Source organism: Erigeron canadensis, chromosome 4 (assembly GCF_010389155.1).
Source record: "Erigeron canadensis isolate Cc75 chromosome 4, C_canadensis_v1, whole genome shotgun sequence".
In the NCBI taxonomy this organism is placed as follows: domain Eukaryota; kingdom Viridiplantae; phylum Streptophyta; class Magnoliopsida; order Asterales; family Asteraceae; genus Erigeron; species Erigeron canadensis.
This window is the reverse complement of record NC_057764.1, coordinates 40,053,424-40,074,796: the sequence shown is the minus strand read 5'-3', so window position 1 is coordinate 40,074,796 and position 21,373 is coordinate 40,053,424. Positions and strand designations below refer to the sequence as shown.

The 21,373-nt window shown below is 34.5% G+C and overlaps 3 protein-coding genes across 5 annotated transcripts; 1 reads left to right on the top strand and 2 right to left on the bottom strand.

The window, feature by feature from the left end:
• Positions 1-926: 926 nt before the first annotated feature.
• On the bottom strand, positions 927-6,023 carry LOC122596748 (AUGMIN subunit 8-like). Of its 2 annotated transcripts, none has more exons than XM_043769378.1 (7): positions 5,953-6,023; positions 2,776-4,002; positions 2,574-2,693; positions 2,346-2,462; positions 2,150-2,239; positions 1,899-2,006; positions 927-1,336 (listed from the first exon to the last, which is right to left on the bottom strand). In XM_043769378.1, the coding sequence occupies exons 2-7, from the start codon at positions 3,889-3,891 to the stop codon at positions 1,274-1,276; spliced, it is 1,614 nt and encodes a 537-aa protein (XP_043625313.1). In that variant the 5' UTR covers positions 3,892-4,002; positions 5,953-6,023; the 3' UTR covers positions 927-1,273. The 2 variants fall into 2 exon arrangements, with proteins under 2 accessions (XP_043625313.1, XP_043625312.1); XM_043769377.1 differs by lacking the exon at positions 5,953-6,023 and adding an exon at positions 4,338-4,615.
• A 2,588-nt stretch (positions 6,024-8,611) lies between these two features.
• LOC122595796 (uncharacterized protein Cbei_0202) lies at positions 8,612-14,623 on the bottom strand. Of its 2 annotated transcripts, XM_043768239.1 has the most exons (13): positions 14,241-14,623; positions 13,236-13,298; positions 12,690-13,130; positions 12,146-12,217; positions 11,878-12,003; positions 11,569-11,781; positions 11,146-11,193; positions 10,656-10,808; positions 10,151-10,312; positions 9,959-10,052; positions 9,380-9,498; positions 9,217-9,261; positions 8,612-9,023 (listed from the first exon to the last, which is right to left on the bottom strand). In XM_043768239.1, exons 1-13 carry the CDS (start codon positions 14,568-14,570, stop codon positions 8,790-8,792), a joined length of 2,100 nt encoding a protein of 699 aa, XP_043624174.1. In that variant the 5' UTR covers positions 14,571-14,623; the 3' UTR covers positions 8,612-8,789. The 2 variants fall into 2 exon arrangements, with proteins under 2 accessions (XP_043624174.1, XP_043624175.1); XM_043768240.1 differs by lacking the exon at positions 14,241-14,623 and having other exon boundaries at positions 12,690-13,143; positions 13,236-13,277.
• A 2,841-nt stretch (positions 14,624-17,464) lies between these two features.
• LOC122595797 (heat shock 70 kDa protein) lies at positions 17,465-19,637 on the top strand. The gene has a single exon (XM_043768241.1). The coding sequence runs from the start codon at positions 17,560-17,562 to the stop codon at positions 19,504-19,506; it is 1,947 nt and encodes a 648-aa protein (XP_043624176.1). The 5' UTR covers positions 17,465-17,559; the 3' UTR covers positions 19,507-19,637.
• The last annotated feature ends 1,736 nt before the right edge of the window (positions 19,638-21,373 follow it).

The following is a 21,373-nucleotide window of genomic DNA, read 5'->3' as shown; positions in this document are numbered from 1 at the left end:
GCTTTACAGCGTTCACACGATGTGGGTTCATTTGTATACTTCCTGCCAGATTGTTGATCACAATTGAGAACCACTTTATACGCATAAATCTGCAGATTTTTCACACATTCGAGCATACATCAAATACGACACAATATAATCTATATATACTATGGGTACTATATTCGTTTCTTTTGTCTCAAATTTTCGGTTTACAACTAAATTGAAACTTTGTAACAGAAAATGCATATACGAGTAACATTTACTATCTTGTATTGGTTGTTTTAAACATATTGACAAAAATCCGACCCATTTATTAAAAATGTTAATCATATCGACTTGTTTCTGTCTAGTGAGATAAATAACTTTGGCGGCAGGGGCTTTGGCTCTTCCTTAGGTGGCTCCTGCTTCGGCTCTTGCTTCGGCAGTACCTTCTTCTTTTTCTTTTTAAACATCTTTTTCAGTTTCATACTATATAGTATCCTATATCCATGATAGCCATAACAAAATTAAATTAAAATTCTTGATCAGACCAATGAAACAGAAGTGAAAAGGTGGGAAAAAAAATACCTTTAAAAACTGACAGCAGAATGTCGTGTTTTAAAGGAGAAGATGTATATGATAATGGTGATATATATAAAAAATTTTTTTTTGTAGATATACATAGTTAAGAAAATGCCATAATTATGGAAGGCATAATATGTTACATAAATATAAGTTGATAGGATCCTTATAATTATTATTTTGATTTGTTATATATTCTTGAAATCACTCATCTAAAATAACTAGATTTTACTAAAATAAGTAAGTATTGATATATCTTATCATTTGTTAATATGGAGTAATATATAAAGTATTGACTGATTGATATCGTTGGTCTTGTTACATATATAACCAAAGATTCGTAACATATATTGCAAAAAAAAAAAAAAAAAGACAAATATCAATTGCAAGATATCATGTAACCTTTTCTCACCAAATAGTTATACATCAAGTATTTGGGTGCTGGTATTACAATTTTCGGTTTCTTAGGAGACCTATATACTCATCGTGTGACGTTTACCACAACGCTTGTTAGTATCGTATAGTACATTTCTTCACTCGCGAGATGATAAATTGGTAATCTCGGGTTCGCCTATGTGTGTGTATGCGGTCTTCTGCCCTTGCAGTTTTGCAAAGAGGTTATAACTTTGTGAGCTTAAGGAAGTAACACTAATCTTCGAGACTACTCCATACCATGAGATGGTAAAAGAAAACGGATGTTAGCGCGTCGAATGTATATATATATATATAGTCATGGAAGTGTCGTCTCTTGTTTCAGTTGTACTAGATGTGTCCTAAGGCTGTATTCCTTTTCCTGCAGATAACCAATATCAAAAAAGATACATTTAGACATTAGGATCTTAGAACAAATTATATTATTAGTCACAAAGAAAATGATAATTATCTGTGATCATGAAATCCAAGTGGCTATAGTAAAGGCAGCAATTTTGACCCATCTACTTCAGAATGGCTGATTTGTGTTATGTCTAACTAACTAGTCAAACTGCAAGTTCATAGGAAAAGGTTGAAATGGGTCAAAGCAGCCCAAAGTGCCTAAACCCTCCCAAATTACTGTGTTAAACAGAAATGGATATTGACCACGCTAAGTATTTTGGACATAAATAACATTTGGACAGATAAGTGTTCCAAGTCAACCCAACCCAAACTGACCCGCTTTGACCTGCAGAAACATATATGCCCGTTCACCAGCCAACCCTGCCATTTTCCAAGCTCTAGACAGCTATAAAGTATAACTCTTATCCGATGATTTGATCAAGAAATGTAACTAATACATAATGATCCAACTAAAACACACTCACTCGCACATTAGCACAACTAAACCTTCTTATGTAATGAGGCATAGTAAGAGTAACTACCTGTAAAGAAGCTACAGAAACCATGAGAGCTTCACATTCATCAAGAAGAGCTCTTTCCTGTGCCACTACAATAGCAAGTTCAGATGACAGGAAATACGGACCTTCCAACTGTATAAGGAAAGTAGGAATTTAGTAACTATGATTGCCATTAATCAAACTGCTCCCAAAAATTACACCTAACTTTATTATAGACAAAACAATTTATGATATAAATATAAGTCACAAGTAGCAGTGTGGCACAATAATCTTACCCTTGACATAGTAGACTGTAGGGAGGATCCTATTGTTTGCATTACTTGGATAGCTGACCGAAAAGATGCCTTTAAAGTTTCAACATGTACCTGAAGGTTGTAAAGTTCTGAATATTAGTTCATGATTATAGTGTTACAGATATATCCTTTTCAAAAACCGACTTAACGGATATATCCTTTTCAAAAACCGACTTACCATTGCCCCTTCGGTAACAGGAAGTCGGAGAGTGCTTGACTGTAGATCTTCAATAGCACCGGATAAAGCAAGAGTGTTCTCCCTTTCAATTGAAGCCCATTCGTTAAGGTAGGTCATCTGAGCCAAAGATGTCAAAATAAAAGACTTTAGACAAGAGAGTATAAACAACAAAATAAATATAATAACAAACCAAGTGGAACAAGGAGTGATTCACTTAGACTGCATTACTTGTTTGTTTAAAGCCGAATTAAACTTTAGCTTCAATCTCAACTGATCGAGCTCAATCCTCTTCGCAGATACTGAATCACGGATTTCTGAGGAACTTCTCCACACATTAAATAAAGATTTCTGCATCATGAAATGTAACTATTTGTGAGATGATGAACGTAAAACCAATAGATCAAAACTTGAAACAAGAAAGGAACCAGACCTTAGCAGCTACTTCCTGAGACTTTAAGGCGGCTTCTACACTGGCATTAACAAACCGCCACTGACTTTGCCTATTATAAAGTAACCGTAAATAGTGAGCATCTTCTATCTGATCAGACACCTTTTTCCCCTTTTTAATGTCAGCAACAAATGTGAGAACAGAAACTCTGTCTGAGTTGCAAGGTTGCCTCAAAGGACTAGATGGCCTAACTTGAGAAGGACTGGTCCCTCTTGAAGGAGCTGGACTTACGGGTCTTTTTGAGCCCAAACTAGATGGCTTATACGGTGAAGGTGGTTGGGCTCCAGTAGCAGGCAAAGATTGAGATCTTGCTGATAAACTTGAAGAAACAAGGTTAGACATTCTTTGTAGATTGTCATATTCTAACTTTCTGACAAGTGACGGTAATAACCTCACAGGATCACTTGCAGATTTTTCTAAGTGTATTCTCCTGAGGGTGGATGCCCCCACATTTCTATTTGGTGCAATAAAAGGTTTGTTGGGCTTATCAGGAAGGTCATGATTTTTCATTAAAACTTTAGGACTTGGCAACCGGTTCTCTGACTGATCATGTGCACTTTTCCCTTTCAGTGGGCTCATCTTTCTCTCAAGGGTATCCTTTCTAGGCGGTGTTGCATTTCGTTTCTGTGATACATTTGATGATGATTTCAAGGTGCGATCAGAAAAGGCCTGAGGGGGCGGTTTCTCTCTTTTACTAGTGGACAAGGAATATGTATCAGACTGAAAAGCAACGTTTAGACTACGCATTCGTGTAGGCCACAAGGACTCTGGTACTTTACTGCCAGCCACCTTTCGGGCTGCCAGTTCCGTATCAACAGACGTATCGTGGACTGGTGTAAAGGGGCGTGATGGTGATTGTGGTGTCGCGGGCTTTCTTCTTTCTGTAGATACAGCTCTTGTTGATATAGGAACGGGCGTTTTTGTAACTGTTCTCGGTGTGTTTGGGGAAGGATAACGCCTTGGTGTGGGTGATTTGTACCTAGAACTGACTTCTCTGTTACGAGACGACAAATTTGTTCCAGCATTCTTTTCTAGTTTCTGATTTGATTCACATACACTCACTCTACTTGAATTTGGCCACATTTGTATCATCATCATATGATCAACACATTTCCCAGCCCTTTAAACAGCAACTCCTTATAAAGATGATACTATATTGCTATATTAACCTCTCTGTCGAAAATCTTGATAGAATCTTAGACACTTGCACTGTTACAAATAGATAAAGAGATGTTATGACCAAAAAAAGTCTAAAGCTGATCAAAAGTATAATAGTCTTTACAGCCACATGATCCACATCAAGATCCAAAAAATAAACAAATTCTCTTGAAACTTGAAACAAACTTAATCTAATTCAATATCTTTTCAACACATTATCCCTTGAAACTTAACATAGAAGGAAATCAAATCTGAAAATTTACAACTCTAAAAGAGGACTAAAAGTCTAAAATGCACTTTACACACCACCCTTACCACTCATATCAAGAAAAAAGTTATAATATATACATATATACATATACAAATATGTATGATCAGTTTAGCACCTTTTCTCAAAAATTAATATATATTCTTCAAAAGAAGGAATTTTCCACCTGCAGTCTCTTTCAAGGGTGTAAAGAAATATGAGAAATATAGTAATGGTAATCCAGTAAATGGGGCATGCACGTACACAGCATAAACTTGAAGGTATAATAAATGAACAGGAATATGATCAAACTAAACAACGACGAGGACGGTACTCAATCCTGTTAGAGGTGGGGTACGAGGGAATATGATAAAACTAGAATGTTAAGTTATTTATTATGTTCTGTGTTTGCTTGCATCCAAGTATAAGATCATTAGGAGACTAAGAATCTGACATTTTGGAATATAATATAAAGTCTAACTTTAACATTTTTACAATTAAGAAGTTACCATTAAGAAACAGACAAATAGGTGGATTAAACTAAGGAGGCTAAGTCAGCAAAATGTAAGTATAAATGTATATATAATCAGCAAAGTTATGGAAACAAACATGGAGGGCCATGTGCAGAAGAAGATCATTGTCTATCTTCATTGAATCCACTCTCGCAACACAAATATATATATTATTGATGATTACATGTAATAGACAAGGCCGGAATAATGTCACAAATTCGCCGAATGCATGTCTGACCCTCAGATTCGAAAAATATAGTAAGATCATACAAATTCTTAAAATATTATAGGTGAAGTAATTTTTCATTTCTAAGTTAATAATATAAGAAGTAGGCTAAATGCCCCGCGGATATATGTATCAAACTTTCAAACCATTCGTTTTGGGCTCAATTCATTATATGCATCGTGTTACCTCTTCGATCATCTTCTATAACACATGAAGTGTTAACGTGACACCAGTTTATTGCGTGCATATTTACACTCGAGCAACACAAGGCAAGGTTTTTACATCAAAATATATGTTAATGATGAAAATTCTGTCATATTTTTTATTTTTTTTTGCGGTTTTCATTAAAATCTTGTATTATATAGGCCATGATGAACTCAAGAATGTGGAACAAAAATCAATGTAAAACCCAATATATAGAAATAAATTTGGGTTAATAATATTTTCTATGAACAATACATGATGTTTTGTCTGGATGTTGCAGATCAGTGTCCCCTGATATCCGGAATAGTGCCAGATTCTCAGAAATTGGTACGCAGTAAATACATACATTATTCTACACTAAATTATTATATGACTATAATAATATCAATATTAATGAGAAAATTAAGGTCTTCACAAAAAGTGGATCTATAATCGTTTGTTTGTTACCTTAAAATAAAAATAGCATACCCCTAAAATCGATCTATGTTTAATATGTTCTGATACACATAAAATGATTATATGCTAAAAATGACGGTCCTTTACAAACAAAGGGTTGATATAGATATTTAGTTGAAAAACTTTTTATACGTCTTTAAACATTCCAAAACAAATTTTCGCTTTGATAATGCAAACGGTTTTAAAATTGTTCAATCATTATATACTATCCACCAATAAAATATCATCTATACACACTAAATCTATGGATTCAAGTGGATGTATTAAAATAAACACGTATATATATACACAATTATTCCGAGACGGAAGGAGTAATAATAGTAACAGGAATAGGAATTTGACGTGTAAAAAGTGACCTGACTAAAGACGAATTATCTTGATGAAGAAGTTAGCTAGCGACTGATGGATCGGATGATTGATCGAGAAGAATATTTAAACAGTAATTAGTTTTTTGATTAGGTAGATTAAGAAAATGGAGAACATTTGAACAATTAGATAAACGTTGGTGGTTGTTGAGAAAAAGGGCCGAGGGGGGTTGGAGAAGAATGTTTTGGCGCCAACGAGACACACACTTTAATCCAAAGATTTAATCATTGCTAAAGTATCTTCTTCTACATCATTGGTTTTTAACTAAAGTGTTATTATTACCCCATTTTGTATTTATTTTATTTTTATATTCTGTTCTATGATTTAAGTTGCTTAAAACATTATTATTTTATATTAAGTTTTTTTTTTAAATTACACTTTAAGAAGATTAGTTGGTAATGACAAAAGTGGTCTTTAAACACTAAACTAAAATAGTATTGGCGGGATATCGTGGTGGCAGCGTCGATAAGTTGTAAATTTTATACTCGTAGTAGATAATGTGTGGATTTTTTAGTATAATTTTGGTGACGTATGGATAATAATTACATATCTAAAAGACGTGTTTGTCTATCTTTTGTCACATAAACAAAAACCAAATGGGATTTTGCTCTGACTTCAATGGTGTTACCTAAAATAACATATTAATTTCTTGAAAGAGAAAAAAACGGGATTGGAAGTACAAAATGTGAACATAGAATAAGAAAATTGTTTGATATTTAACTTGGGATGGTCCTACTAACATGCTTCGTCCTCATTACACTTTTATATTAATCTTGTGAATTTAGAAATAATATATTGGTTCTCTTTTCGGTGGAAAAGAAAAGAACTACATTAAAACTTAAAAGTAACATAAACATATTAAAGTAAACGTTGATGGTGCGACTTCATTATAGAATACATTCACCTATATTTACACCCCTTTGTTGACAATGATTCATCGAGATTTTTTCTTTTTAACCTAAGATATTACACCAAATCTATTCGACTCAACAACCAAATCTATTGGACTCCTAAAACTACGGCTATATCAATATTTGAACCTCAAACTTATTCGCAAGAGGGGACATAACTCTCTACCAAGTAGCCTAGCCCCATATTAGCCTTAATAGTCTAAGACTTTTGCTTTACATTAGGTGATGGTATCATCATCTAAGTGAATCGATAGGTATCAAATTGAGATACCGAGACTATGATTCTTCCATTACCTTTTTTTTAGATGGTCATCATCATATCATATCAATGTTATTTTTGTTACATGAAGTGCAACCATATTACAAGCAGCATGGTGAATCAGTGGTAAGACTCTGGCCTCTGGAGATAGAGGACACAAGTTCGATCTTCATCCCATGCAAATGTGACATTTTCTACCATTTAGGTAAAAAATGAAAGCAGACTCTCTACTTAGGTAGAGGTAATGTCTGCCTACCTCTTAACCTCTCTCATATACCGTCGAGGTATTGGGGCTCAAAAGTCGACACTGAGCAGTTTCTTTCTTTCTTTTATAGTAATAATCAAGTCTTCTAAAGTTTTACATATATGCAAAGTATAATATTATTACTTTTTGCATTAGCAAAACTTACTCAAATATTTGTGAAAATCTTAATCTTATCTTAATCTTAATATATATATACTATAACACAGTTGAACTAATGACTAATTAACCAATCACATCGTTCGATTTCATCAAATTGACTTTTGATATGTCATCATTTAGATAAACTACAAATTAAAAATCCTAATAATCATTATCCAAATATATTATTATATTAATACTTATATTAATTTACACTTTTTATCATTTATTATATTAATACTTATATTAATTTGTAGAAAAAGTCTCATTAATTTACATTTTTTTATTTTCCATCAATAATTTACACTTTTTAGCCTTGAATACTTAATTTATATTTATTTTTAGCCATCAACTTGAGAGAGTTTTTTAAAATTTACAATCATTTAATTAAATAAAAAAAATTTAACCTATGAAATATTTTCTACAAAAAATTATTTAAAAACCTAATGACTTATTAACAAATATTAGAAAAGTCTTAATTGTTATCAAAGAATATAAAAACAATCCTAATTGTTATCATATTATCATAGAACAAGTGATTGAAAATAAACATATGCTTCTTATGAACGCGCATCATGATTAAATACATATATTTGAATGTCAAGTTCGGGATCACAAATATGTTTATATTTTAATTCTTAATTATTTTTCCTAATAATATCACATTATGAGTACATCTATTTCAAAATATATTATAATGGAGAAATTATTATATATAGCATGTGCCTTGTGGAATGACTACGGCAAACAATTCCATCAATATGTCTAGGCTAATAATGACAATGAGGAACCTATGATTATTGTACTACAACTTGCAAAATATAACACTTAAAACCGTGTTTTTTAAAAAAATTGTAAGCTTTTATGACTTAAATGTATGAAGATCTAAAATTGTTAATATCGTAAATCCCGTGTCCAGTGTTAGACACGGGTCGAAAATCTAGTTATATGCTATATTGCTATGCATATCTATGGTACAACACTGGTCTGTTGTCGCTCTGCCATCCACCTATGACGATCATCACCGATATTCTTGTTGACAACTTTTATTGTCAAGAACTAAAAGGAAAGGGTCGTCAAAAACTTATGGGTTCGAGTCATTAAGAGATGCAACCGAGCCCGTCAAAAAGATGGCATGCATCTGTAGTAGAGGGCTACAAGCCTACAACTACCTCGTACTCTAAAAATTATCTGTTCTTTTAGGATCAAAACTTGAGGACTACACTAGTAATCTAGTATATTGTTTTTGTGTGTTTAGTATTTCATAGATCCGGAACTTTGGGTCCTTCCAAAAATTGATTCAATGTCACCGTCATAAAGATCTAGTTTTTTTGCCAAAGCAAAACCAGCAAACATACCATCGACAGCTGCACTTACGATCCCGCCTGCATACCCTGCACCTTCTCCCACTGGATATAATCCTTCCAACGACATGCTCTCGAAAGTGTCATGATTTCTAGGAATCTGGATCGGAGAACTAGTCCTAGTCTGGAATATCATGATATAATTCAATTAGGTGACAAAATCCCTGTTTTGGTGATGGTAGCTAAAAATACCATTTCAAACGTAAGTGGTTAATATCTTTGGTTTGAGGGTCACATGCATATGGTGTTATATGCAATGAAAATGCAATGGTGGGTCAAGTTAAATTATAAGAAAATGGTAGATGAACGGATCCTACCTCGACTCCATGCAGAAGGGCATCATGGGAGATGAATCCTGGTAACTGAATACAAGCACAGAAATTTGAGAGAAAGGAAAAAAAATAATTGCCATTTACATTTGAAATTATAGATTGTTTGCCAACAAACAATAAAAAAGATAAGCAACGTCAACACAAGAACCTCTTTGTCAAACGTTGAGATTGAATGCTGCAATGCCTCTGTTATATGAGTAGGAAACAACTCATGGAGATTTGCTGCTTTCACTCCTAATCGATAACTTGATGATGGTATAGTGGTCGCTGACACAAAAAGGGTCGTGAGCACAACCATTGATTGATAGTTAATACTGGTGCCAAATTAGTCGGGCAGGACAGTTTGGGTAATCATGAAACATTTTGTGTATATGCACTAGTTATAGAAAAAAATTACTTCTTATTTGTATATGATTACAAACTTAACTTCAGAAAGAAAATGGCTTTGTAACCTGACTGATCCCTGGGCAATCACCTTTTTTCGGGTAGCCCGGAGTCGTCGTGGGTGAACCTCCAATTATATTCTTTCATTAGTGGCAAATCGTTAAGTATTGAAAATACAATTTGGGTTAAGTATTGACACATTCTCTACCGAATCAAATTGTTTTCCTTTTACCCATTGGACAACTTAGAGATAAAACAAAACCCAAATTGGCCGATTCATAAGTGACATGGAGAAAATTACCATCTCCAGTAATTACACACGTGAAATGGATCAAGAATTTACCAGACAATTTATTATCCATGAAATCTTTAACGGTTTGCACAGGTACGATAAAATTTCCACCTCCCATACAAGCTGCTCTTTGTTCGAATTCCCTCTTGAAAAAGTATAACCATTTGAAACCAAGAAGTTCAAAAAACTTGGAGATGAAAAAGAGAATATATGTGATAAAGAATGTTCAAGACTAAGAAGTACCTGAAACTCAACACCTGCAAGAGGTCCATGAAAACCAAGAGCACTGAAATCCTTTGGTGAAACAGTGACAGCAAGTGCAGCATTAGCCCACTTGGATGCTCTTCGAGAAAATGACATGCCATTTATACAAAGTTCTGAAGGATCTATGCTCGTTACAACAACCTACAAAAAGAAAACTTTTAAACTTTCGAGCCATCTATGATAAATGGTTATACATGTTCTTTTGTATCAACTTTTTAACGAAATTGTCTTGAAATTTATTATAAACTCTTCTAAAAAAAGGATTTATCAAGAATAAATTGATTGGTGCTGGTTTTGTATTGATTATCTAACCCTTCCAACTTACAGGTCCCACCGATTTTATATGCACGGACTCATTTTGATGAAATAAAGAAATGAAGATCAGGCCTACAGATGTATAATAGAAGAAAAGAACATAGATAATGGAATCAAAGACGCATCATTCAGAACATGGATTTCTACAAAAGATCAAATGATAAATTACCTGCCCACCAGGGCACATGCAGAAAGAGTAACAACTCCGATTAGTGGTAACTGATTCATCGTTTCCCTCTCCTTTGACGTACTCAACAACCTTGTAATCGGCAACTGGTATCTTCCCGCGCCCGTTATGAACTTCACTGGCCAACTTAGAATACTACATGTTTAAATATTACTATAACTTTAGCAAAACGCCAAAACCACCAATAATCCACTCAAGTAAAAACAAATTCTTCCATTACCCATGTAAATTGCATCAAACTCCTCTTTTAAAAAGTTAACACGTTAAAACCAGTTTTTCCCTTTATCATTTAGGTAGGGTCAACAAGACTTTCTTATTGTCTTTATTAAAGGGCCTTTAAAATACTTGACAAACAGTCAAATACACGCTATTTGAGCATTATCTTTAAGAAATGTTAAGTGACTTGAGTCACATGTTGCTATTTGAGTATTTTCATTAGATGGAAAGAGCGGCAAGTTTGATCTTAGGAGACCTGAATACTGTTTATCAATTCCTGTGGATGCTCAACCCGCAATCCAACCTGTTCATCATGGAAGTCCAATAAGTTCATAGAAAAGTACAAATATTTATGCAGAAAACGCAGTGACTACAATTTCCACCTGCTTACTAATCAATGGGTTGATATGGGTTGTGTTCTTGTGCCAAGTGGATTGAACTTTAAATATGAAGGGAACAAGTTAAACAGTTTTTCACTATTTTGTAATCCTAATCGACAATTTTAACTATTTATGATAAACGAGAAAATAAATAAAAAAAAGTGTCAGTGAACCAAAACCACCCAGCCCAGTTGGACCCATATATATAAGAATAAACTATTTCAGCCCAAGGCAATTATGACCCATTACCCAACCCGCCCATCTTGCCTTCTCTGAGACCTGACAAAACCAGAACTTACAGCAAAATCTTTGGGAACCAATTCAATGCTATGAGAAAGAAGCATTTGATACACATCACGTGCAGAATGCCCAACTGCAAGAACAACTGCATCAAATCCTAGCTTCTCGCTATTAAACTGTAATCCTCCACTTGAATCGGATACATTGACACCAACTATATTACCACTCTCCACAATCAGATCATCCACCCTTGTTCCAAATCTAATGTTAACCTTCAAATATAGGAAAAATACTTAAATTCATTAATCAAACGATGCTACTCTTTGAAGTTTCTTCATTATTAAACAGAATTCAGACATAAAACTCACCCCCAACTCTTGCAGATATTGCCGAAAGTTGCGAATAAGTGGTATAAGCCTATCTGTTCCTAAATGGGGTTTTCCATCAACCAAGATGCTTGCTGGAGCTCCAAATCGAACTAACGTTTTCATAACCTGGTTGTGCGATTAAACTAATAAGTTAATACTTAATTACCGCAGATATGGAAAAAATGATAAGTTGAACATTAAGTTGAATTGTCAACCATCATTTAATAAAGAACCTATTGTTTTTAGAACGAATAGAAAGTACACTCACCGCCAAAACACTTCCACTGTTCCGGCCGATTCTAGTGACCAACTTTCCGTCACTCCAAGTACCTGCACCACCCTGTGAGCCATAAGTCCGCGATAAATAACAAACATATAGTCCAGTAATTTTGCTTTAGCATCAGATATTCATAAGGGGGTGGTAGAGTGACTATGTGATCATGAGCAACTCAAATTCGATGATTAATTTTAACAAAAAAGGGATGTGAGATTGCATCTACTTCTACTATTTGAAGTCGTAACAATCAGACAATCCTCGGCTGTTTGAGTGTTTGGCAGATTCCAAGAAGCTAAAAAAATAAGATCATCAAAAGTACATTCTTATTGAGTAAAATATGATGAGAGAAGTCTTCTACATTGGTTAAAAGTTACTAAAATCAGACTATTTAGCTTTATAATGCAATGCCACCCAAATTAGATAAGCAAAGACTGCGTGATGTTAACTCTGGGTGCATGGTTATAAACTTATCATGCTTTATACAAAAAAAAAGGAACACACAATAAAGTAAAGTATCAGTGTAACAAGATATAACCTCGCCAAAACAAAAGTTGCTATCTTGTTGTAGTATTTTTCGCACAACCAAAGCACCAATATCACGCCCACGTTTCTCAACTGGCTGCCCTCTTTCTATCAAAGTGACATCAACACCGAACTCCGCAAGTACAAGAGAAGCAAACAAACCTGCTGGACCACTACCCACAACTGCAATCTTTGGCTTTTTAGTAACGGGAGTCTTAGAGGAGCTTAGTGAACCACTATGACCAGTTTCTCCCAGGACCTTATCTTTGTCAATCTTCTTGCTACCATTAACTACATCAACTAAATCACCAACTACTCTTTCATAAGACATATGCTCTATTACCCCAATTTTGGGTTCCAAACGAGAAATAAAGTCATAAGTTCGAGGTTCTAGATTCAAAAGCTTATCAACATCCATCTCCACCGTGTACACAAATTTTGGCGCTCTCTGACTCTGCAAAGAAGGACTTTTCCCTAGAGTCAATCAGATACATTTACACCATAATGTTGTCATTTTACAAAATTCTGTTTAGAAGAAAATGAAAAGCAACTCACTGACCTTTCTAGCATCGAATGATTTCCTTAAAACCGTAAAAGCTTCTGGTGGCAACATAGAAGCAACCTGGATATAAACATACAACAGATTACCTAATCAAAACATAATCGATTGGCTTCAAATACAATGAAACACTATTTTTGAATCCTTGGGAAGATACATAAAAACAACCATATCTTGCATATCATGAAGGAGAAAGACTGCGAACACAAACGGGTTTATTTTTACGGAAAACTACCAAAAATGGTAACAAGAAATCCTAATTTGATCACGTGGGAACATTTATCAAAATTGAACTATGTTTGACTCCTTAAATTACACCAATGGTCCAAAACTGAGCTTTCATTCCATTTGATGAATGATGAAACTTTTAGTCCCCAAACTTGTCAAATTAAATATCTTTGCTTACCTTAATTGACAGTCTTCACCTTTTCTTTGTCACAATTTAACAATTAGTCCAAAATTACTCAAACAAGCAAGCTAAAAAAAAAAAAAACTTTCTTTCTTTTGTTCCCATTTTGCAATTTGCAAGATTAGATAACATGGTTGAGCAATATAACATTATCATTTAGCAAAATTTAAACCAAGATAACATTTTTAACAATGACACAAAAGGATTAAAGAAAATATCTTATCACAAGACATCTCGCAGTTTCTGCTGTTCAAATTATAAAAAATAAAAACAAAGACACGCGGGGTTCAAACCGCCCTATGTAAACAACTTGTGGGTGGCCGGGGAAAGGGTTCGAAACGATCATGTAGATAGGCAGTTAAGTTGCCTATTTATCTGAGCCAAAAACTTGTCCTCCCCAGTAAGTCAGTAACCACTTCTGAATAGGGAAAACCTAATTTGAATTTATTTATTTTTATAACTATATCACTACTTACACTTCAACAAAACTTAACAAAAATCACATATACAACAATTAAAAAAAAATAAAAATAAATCATACCCAAAATCTATATCTCAAAAATTATAATGTGTTAATACCGAAACAAACCGATTACCGGGAATTCGAGAACTTTAGCAACTTGTTGAAGCAAACCCTCAGAAACATCAAGAAAATCTTTACCGGGGTCATTATCAATATCAACACTGAGTTTATAAAACCTCCAAAAGCCATTAAATTTATCAAATTGAGTTTGTGTTTGTTGTTGGATTGACTTAAGCTTTCTTTTCTCTGATGGGTATCTTGATTTGCCTGTTCTTTTTGCAACTTTTTTGGCACATTTGATTATGGGTTTGTGAAAGTGGGTTGCGGGTGGAAACGGGAAGTGGGTTGTTTTTGTGAAGGCAAAAGTGGGTGTGAAGGTGAGATTGGTTGAAGTAGTGAACATGGTTTGGATGGGTTGGAGAATAGTGAAGCAGTGTGGGGATAAGAAAGAGGTTTATGATGTGGTTTGGCTTGGTTGATTAATCGTTCACCATGTTTTAAATATCGGTATTTTAATTATATCGGGTTGTCATCAGGAGGCCGATATACCGGTATTATACGGTATTTCATAAATGCCGGCCGGTATTTTGTGTAGTCTGGATATAATATATTTTCCTTGAAATTTATCATAATATCTTTAATAAACATGATGTTCCTAACATAAAATACGTATAGACTACTTTTAACCATATAACAAAATATAACAAGATTCATACTTTACTTTAACAAACTAACATATAAGTATATAACAAGATTCAATAAAATATACCTTAATATAGTCTTATATTCTAGCAGAAAGATATGAAATACCCTAATAAGTTTTAAAAAATTTGGCTCGAGATTAATACTTTTATTTAACAAGATTCTAAAGAAATTCATAAAGAATAAGACGTAGTAAATAATTTAGCTAATTAAAGTAGATTTTGTATAATATAAAAACTTAATAAAAAAAAATTACCTTAATAAGTTGATAATTTAGGTGGTGGTGGTTTACAACTCGGAAGAGGCGATGGTGGCGATTGAAATTTAGGGAATTAAGGGTTGTATAGTGTGTGTCAATTTTAGGTGGTGGTTGATGATATTGTTCATAATTAGGTAGGTTTTTTTTAGGGTAGGTTTTTGTATGGTGTTTGTTAATTTAGATCGTTGGCTGATGATATATTGATATCCCCTTTCTTTAAAAAAAATTTTGAAGTAAAGATTCTTACCGCTAGTATTACCTTACCGATATCACCGATATTTCGTAAATATCGGCCGGTATTTACATGGGGCGGTATAATCAAAATACCGTGTGTAAAATACCGGGGTACCACCCGATATTTGGTATTCCGGGTAATACCGGTCAGCACGTACCGGTATTTAAAACATTGCTTTTCTAAATCACATTTTCAAGTTTTTCAATTTTTTATACTTTTTAACTATTTACCTACAAAGTTAATTCTTAACTCCAACTCATAATGCTTAACAATATATCCAAACAAAATCAAATAAAACATCATATAATATAAAACTGTTTTTTTTATCTTTTGATAAAAAGTAAGACCATCTATATTTCTCTCATACCCTGTTTTGATAGAGATCAAGTCATGTTGTTGTTGTATATAATATAACACAAAACAAAATTGGACTCACTATCCTTTTTAACATAGATAAATTATATCATCTATCCCTTTTCACCTATAATTCTTAATCTTTTGTTTTCGTATCATTTCTTTTTACCATTTTTCTTACCTTCCGTTACAATTTGTCTTAGTAATTGTGGCTAATGATGCAAGAGAGTTAACATATGTTAGTCAATGTTGGGTACCCGGGACTCAGAATGCATTCGGTAGAGAGGGAAGATAGGTCTTTTTATAAATCATCAAGTAAGATGGTATAGTTAATAAAAGTGTATATTCTCAAATAGAGATACTAGTGGAATATGAGATATGTGTGAAAATTTTTGGTTTTATTTAAGGGTATATACTATGTAGTCATATAAAAGGCTTAAAATTTAAATTTTAAAAAGAGTTTACTTTATTAGATTTTAAAAGAAAGATAATAAATGATGTTAAAAATCCTTTTTAATAATCCTTCTAATACTATGCAATATATGTATGACTACAATGTTTGTGTAAACATCAATTTTGTACCATTATGACTAGGGAAAATGGAATATAAGGTTGTTCGACATCTAAGCTTAGGTCTGGAACCCCTTACACACTAATACTTTATTATTTCTTGTTTAATGAATAAATGAATGGACCTCCATGATTTTTATGGATTAAAAAAATAATATGTGAGGGTTCCACACCTAAGCTTAGATACCCGACAACCTTATATTCTCATCTTAACTATACTAAAAACCAACATGAAAAATACAAATATTGATGCACAATGTACAACATCTTTTTACTTTTACCAATTGTCTATTTCTATTCCTACAGTTTATCTTTTAACTTTTGTCTATTATCATTTGTACCCCTTAAAGTTTTTAATTTTTAACTTTTACCACATCAAGGTTTTTCTTTTCATTTTTTGAATATAAATTTTTGGGTTCTCATGTTCTTATCAAACTACTTTTACACATTTACAATTTCTATCTTTAGACATCTGATATTGATTATTGTCATCCGTTTTGTTGTATATAATATTTTATAATATATAGTAATTCTCATTATCGTTAGGTTTTACGACCATATAACATTAGTTAAAGAATTATTGTTTTTAGTGAATGTTATTATACATTATTTTATTATTGCTAAATGTTTTCTTCTTTTTTTTTTTTTTGTCTTCTTTCAAATTTTCTTTCAAATTTTGGATCCAAAGATTTGACGTAAATGTATTTGTGTTAGAGTATTACTGCTATATGATGTTTATATCCAAAAAAATTTTGTATAATAAAATGTGTTTCGCGGTAATGCACAGGTAAAATAACAAGTGACGCTCTAAATATGGAGACTACATATAATATTTCCACCCAGTAAATTTTTGATATTTTTCATCTCGTGTATACAAAACAACGAGGTCAATGGAATATACATAGGATAAGCTAGTTTCTAACTTGCTTGAAAGGATGTTCGAGTATGTTACAGATTATTTGAGATAACCCCACGTGTACCGAGTACCAACTCCACTTGACAAACTCTTCACCTACTCCTGATATACTACATTCCAAAATTGACCTTATTCTATAAACCTCTTACAGCGAATTCGAACATACGCTATCCAGGCCAGATTCGTCAATTCACAAACTTTCCCGCCCCATCCAGAACAATCTCCTGTCTCTCTCGAATTCTCAAACCGATTTATGGTCTACTTATAAATTCCAAAAATCCTGATGTTAAGAAAAACATCAAAAGTTACAGCTTAGAAAAAACACATAAAAAACAAAACAATATATAGTTTCATCGATGGCTAAAGTGGACAAGGCAATTGGAATAGACCTTGGCACAACCTACAGTTGTGTCGGTGTATGGCTAAACGACCGGGTCGAGATCATACCAAACGACCAAGGAAACCGGACCACACCCTCTTATGTCGCTTTCACCGACACTGAACGGTTGATCGGTGACGCCGCCAAAAACCAAGTAGCAATGAACCCGCAAAACACGGTGTTCGACGCTAAGCGGTTGATTGGAAGACGGTTCACCGATCCATCCGTTCAGAGTGACATGAAGCTATGGCCGTTTAAAGTTGTGGCCGGCCCGGGCGATAAGCCCATGATTGTTGTTTCTTACAAGGGCGAAGATAAAACCTTCGCCCCTGAGGAAATATCGTCTATGGTGCTTGTTAAAATGAGGGAAACCGCGGAAGCGTTTTTGAGTCAGGCGATCAAAAACGCTGTCGTGACGGTTCCTGCTTATTTCAATGATTCTCAACGACAGGCGACTAAAGATGCTGGCGCGATTTCCGGGTTGAATGTGATGAGGATTATTAATGAGCCGACGGCAGCTGCGATTGCTTACGGGTTGGATAAGAAGGCTTCAAGACAAGGAGAACAGAATGTTTTGATTTTTGACTTGGGCGGTGGGACCTTTGACGTATCTCTTTTGACTATTGAAGAAGGGATTTTTGAAGTGAAATCGACGGCTGGAGATACGCATTTGGGTGGCGAGGATTTTGATAATCGGTTGGTGAATCATTTCGTGACGGAATTTAGAAGGAAACATAAGAAGGATATTAGTGGGAACGCAAGGGCGTTGAGGCGGTTGAGGACCGCTTGTGAACGGGCGAAAAGGACGTTATCCTCGTCGTCTCAGACGACTATAGAAGTCGATTCCTTGTATGAAGGAATCGACTTCTATGCGACGATAACTAGGGCGAGGTTTGAGGAGTTGTGCATGGATATGTTTAGGAAATGTATGGATCCGGTTGAGAAGTGTTTGAAAGATGCAAAAATCGATAAGGGTTCGGTTCACGAGGTTGTTTTGGTTGGTGGGTCGACCCGGATTCCGAAAGTTCAACAACTTTTGATTGATTACTTTAATGGGAAGGAGCTTTGTAAAAGTATAAATCCTGATGAAGCGGTGGCTTATGGTGCGGCTGTCCAGGCCGCGATTTTGACTGGTGAAGGAGATCAGAAGGTCCAAGACCTTCTACTCCTCGATGTCACACCGCTCAGTCTCGGGTTGGAGACGGCTGGCGGTGTGATGACTACTTTGATCCCGAGAAATACAACAATCCCGACTAAAAAAGAGCAGATTTTTTCAACCTACTCGGATAACCAGCCTGGGGTTTTGATTCAAGTATATGAAGGAGAACGGGCTAGAACTAAAGATAATAATCTTCTAGGGAAATTCGAGCTAACCGGGATCCCTCCGGCTCCTAGGGGTGTCCCTCAGATTAATGTCACCTTTGACATTGATGCAAATGGGATTTTAAATGTTTCGGCCGAGGACAAAACTGCTGGAGTTAAGAACAAGATCACGATCACGAACGATAAGGGGAGATTAAGCAAGGATGAGATAGAGCGGTTGGTGCAAGAAGCAGAGAAGTATAAGGCCGAGGATGAGGAGGTGAAGAAGAAAGTGGAGGCAAGAAACGCCCTAGAGAATTATGCTTATAATATGAGGAACACGATTAAGGACGAGAAGTTTGCGGCAAAGTTGGGGGCAGAGGAGAAGCAGACTATCGAGAAGGCGGTGGATGATGGATTGGAGTGGCTAGAGAAGAATCAGCTGGCTGAAGTGGATGAATTGGAAGATAAGTTGAAGGAATTGGAAGGTGTTTGTAACCCCATAATTGCGAAAATGTATCAGGGTGGTGCCGGTGGTGATGTGCCTATGGGTGGAGGGACGGCTAATGGCGCTGGTGGCAGTGGCAGTGGGGCTGGACCAAAGATTGAAGAGGTGGATTAGATTTGGTGGTGGAGATGGTTTGAAGCTTGTTTGATAGTAGTTTTAGTTGGTAGTTGGTGTATGCTTAGCTATGTTCTGTTTTGTTAATGTAATGTGAGTTTTTATAAACAAATAAACTTGTGTTTTGTGCATAATCTGTTTGTAGTTTTGGACTTCAACTGAACCAAATTGAACTCATTTTGTGAAGATGTACTACATACGAGTATTAGTTTATGGTCAATGTTTATTAGAGAAATAATTAGAAAATAATGATTATACGAGTCAAAGAAGATTATTTGGTTTATGTAATCTGCATTATCTGCAGTTTTTGTTCACATTGTACATTGAGTTTGATAAAGCCACACAGAAGCCATATCATTGTTGTTCTGATAACCACAACCAAATATCACATTCCAAAACAACCATTCTATGATCAAGCTCTAGTCGACAAGATATTATGTACGTGCGTCATGTTATTCATGTATCATGGTAATTACTACTTATACTGATTTTGGTATGGGTCAAGATCATAATACCAAATTACTCGTACTAAGGCCCATGCCAACGGCTCTTCGTGAGCCTCTTGGTTGGCTTGGTCTACGAGGAAGAGGTTGGCAGCACCTCGTTCGTGGCCTTTGTCGATGGAGGTGCTTCGGTGGGAGGAATTGGCACGACGAGAGAGCGCAAGTTAAGGGCCAGTTTTTCTTTTTTTTTCTTTTTTTTTTGTTTGTGTATTTTGTTTGTTTTGTAGATATTATATATGTATATATGTAGTATATCTTTTTGTATGTAAAGAAGAAAATTTGTATTTTTTTTAATAATCAAACACATTTTATTATCAGAACACATTACAATAAAAAAGACAACACAAAATAAAAAAACATAGTATTTGATAAAACACGAAATACATAATGATAAGATTACTCTTCATCTTCATTATCTTTAATTGACATTTTCCCTAAGCCACGGTAAGCGCTTTCGTTTGCCCACCACTTGTTCGGATTCACTCCATATTTGTCTGGCCATATTGAAATAGAATGGTTTTGAGGAGGATAAAAAATGATTTGAAAGAAGTTGTTGTAATTTGAAATGAGTGTGTTAAGTTGAGTATAAATAGAGAGGGGGGGATAAAAAGAAAAGCCCTTTTTTTTCCAAAATTCGAAATTAGAAATTAGTAAACGGATCCCACAAACGATAATAGTATAAAATTTGATTTATTTTTTAAGTTATACAATTTTGTTAAATATAAAATAAGAATAAATAAAAGTTGAGGAAGAGTTGGGATTCCTAGATGAGCAGATGGTCCAAAAAACCTGAAGCCTAGTGTGGCCCGATTATATAAATTTTATGGGTTTTTGTGGGCTTTTGAGTCTTCTATATGCATGGATCAGAACTTTTATTGTAGCAAGACAATTCATGGTAGCAATACAATTCGTTTATTTATTTAGGGGTTGGGTATTGTAAAACATAAAACAAATTAGACAAGACATCATATATCGTAGCAATACAATTCGTTTATTTATTTAGGGGTTGGGAAAGTCTTAGTGTTTTTACAAAAAAATCTTATATATGATAATAGATGATCATGGTAGTGTGTAAGTTAAAAAAAAAAAAACATAGTCCTAAAATAACCTATATATATCTTATGAATTTGTTTCAAGAGTAACTATAAGTTTTTTGGATCTCATGATGCATTTTGGACTGAACAGGAGGTTTTAGGGACTGACAGTAATATTTGCCCCGAGGAAGATAATGTGGAGGCAATATGCCGTTTGTTAAAAACGATAGGCAAACAGTTTGATGAGGGCCCTGAATCAAGGAGAAATAATGATCTTCACTTCAATTGACTCAAAGAGCTAGCAACAAACCAGCAACTAGGTTCACGCAT